This window comes from Hakea prostrata, chromosome 10 (genome assembly GCF_041222555.1).
Source record: "Hakea prostrata isolate BN-2017 chromosome 10, UWA_Hpros_2, whole genome shotgun sequence".
Lineage (NCBI taxonomy): Eukaryota > Viridiplantae > Streptophyta > Magnoliopsida > Proteales > Proteaceae > Hakea > Hakea prostrata.
The window spans coordinates 5,987,318-5,992,871 of NC_142609.1; the positions used below are offsets into that span (position 1 = coordinate 5,987,318).

General features: G+C 36.3%; 1 protein-coding gene across 1 annotated transcript; it reads right to left on the reverse strand.

The window, feature by feature from the left end:
* Positions 1 to 723: 723 nt before the first annotated feature.
* LOC149001704 (phenylacetaldehyde reductase-like) lies at positions 724 to 4,898 on the reverse strand. The gene is made up of 6 exons (XM_089137398.1): positions 4,775 to 4,898; positions 4,131 to 4,300; positions 3,536 to 3,727; positions 3,264 to 3,426; positions 941 to 1,127; positions 724 to 862 (listed from the first exon to the last, which is right to left on the reverse strand). Exons 1-6 carry the CDS (start codon positions 4,890 to 4,892, stop codon positions 724 to 726), a joined length of 969 nt encoding a protein of 322 aa, XP_088993524.1. The 5' UTR covers positions 4,893 to 4,898.
* Positions 4,899 to 5,554: the final 656 nt, after the last annotated feature.

Genomic DNA, 5,554 nt, shown 5'->3' on the forward strand with positions numbered 1-5,554 from the left:
CAACAAAAGGGTGGCTAAAATGCAATGTGGATGCTGCATCTGGTAAAGAAGATTTCAATCAAGTTGGAGGGGTTTGTCACAACTCAGAAGGGGATGTATTTGGGAGGCTTTGTGCATAGAATCCCCAAGACAAGTGTCTCGAAACTAAGCTCGATGCTATTTATGTAAGCATCCTTATGCAGTAGAAAGAAATATGCTACCCATTCATGTGGAGTCTGACTCTTCACAGGTAATAGAATGTTTGAAGCTGAGCACTCAAAATCTAGGGAGGATGACCAGGATTATCGTGGCAATTCAAGAGCTACTTGCTTTGCATGGAAACATCATCATTACTCATACTAATAGAGAAGCGAATATGGCTGCCGATTGAATGGCAAAGAGAACAACAACATTGGAGTCTCATCCGCAATTCTTTCAAGAACGCCTCAGGGTATAGAGGAGTTCCTTTATGTGGATCGTTGATCAACTCTCCTTAAATTGATATTGGGTTTTTAATCCCATTTATGTATCAAAATAATAATAATAAGGACTGCACGGTTCTCAAATGAAAAACTCACTCGAGTTCCTTTGGAGCTATAAAAATGATAAGGCAAAGTGTTGCAACAGATTTCAATATATCAGATAAAAACAGTATGTAAAAAATGAAGCTTAGAGCAACCAAATTTTATCAAGTCCACACTCATATCTTATTTGCATGACTTCTTTTGAATGAGTTTGAGCTACTTAGAGAAAGCCTCTCTCCTTCAAGCTTTCAACAGTTTCCTTCAAGCTCACCTCTATAGGGGTGAAATTTACCCCCAACTCTTGTGCTTTCTTCTTGGAGACTTGGTAGGTTGGCACATAAGGCTTTTCATCAGCACACCTGCCAAGAATAAATTCAATATTTATCATCTAAAAGGAAAGTCTTTGAAGTTAAAAATGTATAAGTCCTAAAACTTACTTTTCTGGAAGGTTAAAATTTGGATAAAGTTCCTTCAAAGCTTTCACAATTTGTGAATGGTGATAGACTCTCTCAGCTAAAACATATCTTCCATTGGCTGAAGGAACCTCAAATGCTAGAATATGTGCATTTGCTACATCTTTAACATTAACCCATTCAAATGTTACATTTGGAAATGTTTGTGCTCCTGCATCAGTTAAAACCTTCACACTTATTATCAAAAGAATGCTAACAACTTAAAACACAAGGTTGACAGTAAATTTTCCCCTTTTCTTTATTATTTTTCTAAAAGACAAACAGTATGCATACTCCCCTTGTTGGGTCTACGTTGAACAGTTTCCTTCAATAGTTCAATGCCAAGGGATCTAGACTGGAAATATGAAGATCTTGTCATCACCCACTTAATATAAATTTTTGTCTCCCCTTTCTGCACTTTTATGTATCTAGGATTATTATTTTACCTATAACAACCCCGTATCTCTAACCGTGGATCCATATTGCAAATTCGAGTACCCGAAGATTCAGCCGGAATAAACTGTAGAGTATCCAGATTGATGTCCAGGATCCATATCTAGAGTCCATGGATCTAGATTTCACCGATGAGGAATTTGCCTTATTGGGAATTCGAAGAAGAACCCTTAGAAACCTTTAATGCGGAAAACTCCCTTCGTTGCAAAACTAGAAGAAAAGATCATTGCTCATGAGAGAACACAAAGAAACAATCAAAAATAATCTTAACTTTTGCTTCTGCTAAACTCTATCAATTTTGGGACATATTACTTCATTCCTTTTTCTTTGATTCTTTCTTTTCAAGTATTGGACTCATGTAATTCATTTATTTAATTATTTGGATTATTCTTGCTCTTAATTTTTGTTGCGTGCATTTATTATCATTAAAGATAAACTATGGATCTTGTGACTATGAATAGCAACCACGGGTTATCGGGCAGGACTAATACCAGCGGGTGGGGTGTAATATTACCTCCTTTAAATTCTATATTTTTCCTTCATATGATGTTCACCTCTTTTAGGCGTCAAGGAAGCTGGCCACTCAAGTAGCTTACCCTGGTGGCAGTACAACTAGGAATCTACCTATATCATTCAACTAGCTATATGGATTATGTTGAATAATAGAATAGTAGATATGCTACCTGTTTAGGAATCATGTTTGTCAAAATCTGTTTGATACCAATGCTTAGATTTCAAACCCATTCAAGTAGGGTATTAAGTATCTTAAATGTGACAAATTACAAGAATTCTACTACATTTGCGTCATTCGAGATACCAGAGAGATGATTGTGTGGTTCACTCTATCAAATGGACAAATTAAATTAGCACCTTCCATCTCTACCATGGGTCCAAGGATTGACCATGTTATGAAATCAAATGTCAATAACAGTACATAAGAGGGTTTAACTTCTCCCTAAAAATAAGAAAAGAAAATTATATTGCTTTTAGAAAGGGGAATCTCTTAAGGGTCTAACTTCCTAAAGGATTTTTTTCCCCACCTTATGGTTGAACTAGAACAAGGTTGCTTCATTTTCCAAAGGGTTGTTCTACAAAATTTAGCCATATACAATCAGTAGCTTGGTACAACAAAATTCATAGGGAAAATTATGTGGTTAATCTACTTTCAGGTTTCCCTTTACAAAAGTAGTCATTCAATGTTTTACTTAACAAAACTAGCTAAAATTGAGTTTGCATCTACAAAACTAACAAAATAGTGAATTTTCATCCCTTTGGACATTTTTACCCCTAAAATTGACCATACAAATATGGGAGTGAAAATGTTCAAAGGGTATAAAAAATTAATGAATTTTCCTTTTGACAAAATAGTAATTTTTTCTCTTCAATGTGATTAGTTTTAAGGGTTAAAATGTCCAAAAGGGTGAAAAAAAACCCAAACTCAGTTTTAGCTAATTTTGTCAAGTGAAACATTAAGTGATTAATTTTGTAAAAATAAACCTAAAGGCAGCTAATCATGTAATTTTCTCAACTTCATATCCTGACAATCTAGTCACCTTTCTCTTCTATAGATCCATAGTTAGGTAAATTATGCTACCTAACCCCATGGATCTTTAAAGGGCTCAATCCCCAAAAGGAAGAAAACTGTTCTGCAGCAGACATCAACCAACCTGAAAACTATACTACCCTAACACATTCAAAGAAAGTAATTTAGGCAAATAAGAATGCAGATGCTGTGATTGGAGAGAGGGCTGTCAGAGAAAACAAAGTTTTTACTTTCTTGGTGGTGTTGGGGAAGGGGGTGCGCTGGGGTTGGGGTTGGTGAGAAAACAACAATGTAGATGATAGGTGGACTTACCATTTACTAAGTTCAAAATTACTTCACAACTTGTATTTAGTGTTGGTTGCAAAAGAGGACCAATCACCATAGCTGGATTTATTGTAACCATGTTAATCCCCTTCTCTTTTGCAAATTTCCAAGAAGAATCATCAGCCAAAGTCTTTGATAATAAATACCAATTCTATAAGGGAACAAGTAGCTCATTAGATACAAAGATATCAATGGAAACAAATTTAAGGCCTCAAGAAACTGCACAATAATGTTAAACTACACGACACAACCACACACACCTTATTCTCTCTCGCAAACTCTGCATCTGAATTCCAAGTCTCATCAACTACCACATCTGGAGTTCGAGGTGTTCTGTTGTATGCAACTGCAAGCAAAGAGGATGTTACAACAACTCTTTTAACAGATGGAGTTTTTGCACAGGATTCTAGAACATTAAGAGTCCCCTTTATTGCAGGCTCAAGTGATTCAGCCTGAAATGCAGAGTGAAACAGAAAACAAATATAAGTCAGAACCAAAAGATTAATACGTAAGGGAGTGATTCAACTACATAATCAAAATCCTAAGCCCTCAATTGAACTGCCTCAGATCATTTGCTTCGCTTCCAAGGTTCAGTAATCAAATTATACTGCCTTAAGAATAACAAGAAATGAGGAAATCAAGTTTACTTGTTCACACACAATTCCATGTGCCTCTTGATTTCTTTCTCTTTCAGTCTTTTTTAGATCAGAGAATGGCAAAAGGCCTAGGTTGACAGATCCATTGATTCTCACACATATGGAGATCAAAAGGCATGCATACACATTACACTAAAGCAAAATTATGAAATCAATAATAGCAGATGAAACTATCTCAAGGGATGTAACAGGAACGAACCTGTGGGTCTGAGACTGTATAGTAAAATGGAGATGCTGTATGGAACACACCTACGGATCCTTCGATTGCAGAATCAAATGATCCTTCTTCCAATAAGTTTGCCTTGAATAAATGAAGTCTTTCCTTGGCTCCATCAAGAGTAAGTAAATGTTCAGTCTTCTTTGGATCATCTGTGATAACAAATGAACAGAATTTAGTGAATAAATTAAAACTACAGCTTTTACTGCAGTTGATGAAATTCAACATATGTAGTTCCGAAAAGACAGAAATCAGAAATGATTAGTCGGTGTTCATGCACCTTAGAAACAAATTACACTGTTCCCATACAAACCAGACTACATCATCAGATTTATAAGATGATTCATGAGAAGACAACAATGACAGAATTGCGAGTGAAACAAGGTCTTTAGTGTCCTTTGAGTTTGTAGACAACGTAGTTGAGATAATGCCCATCTACAGGCACCCACCATTACTCAAATGTAAGGATTTATAAGAACAAAAACCCTGAAACAGACTCGAAATTGAACTGATTGAGGACCGTAGCAAGAAACCCAGAATCAAATTTCAAAATAGAGAAGAGGAAGTCAATAAAGCATCTACAAGACAGTAAAGTGAAACCCAGATTCAAGAAGATGAATACTGACTTAGATCACGAACTGAAGCTTTTACAGTGTATCCTTTGGCAAGCAGAAACTTCACCAGCCATGAAGCGATGTACCCAGAAGCACCTGTAACACAAACTGTCCTCCCAGCTCCACTCATTGTCTCTGATTCCTTGGTTTCCTTTTGGCCTTTCTCACTCTCTTTGGCTTTTGATATGGAACGATGGAAATGGTAATTGAAGGAGAAAATGAATGGTATAAATAGGCATTGGCGTTAGTAGAACTCTTAACTCCTATCATGGTAGGCATGGCATGGAGGTGACTCAAAAATGGAAGATAAGTGTAGGTCCTCCTCATAAAGTGTATGTCTGGATCGACTGTCGACAGCTCCAAGACATCGACATGGGAATTCCCATATTTTTGGTAACATGGTATTATGGACTCCCATATAAGGGTGTCAAATGTGTACATATACTGTTTTATCATACCCAACCATACTGTTTAAACCTCACCGTATCCCACCTTATTCAAATTTGGTATGGTATGTATCGAACCCTTTTTTGGCATCTAGTGTGGTACGCTTTCGGTTTTAGGTAGCATACCGTCAGTATATACCGAATACTGTATCAAATTACCATATACCCTTTTTTATTTTGGGAGGACAAATTACCATATACCAAAATCATATCGTATATTGAATTACCATACCAATTTGACACCTTTAATCTAAGTTGTGTTGGGCCCAATTTAAAGCCTAATCCATTTTGACAATATTCTTGGTTGGTTTCACTTTAAGGCCTAGTCCATCTTGACATTATTCTT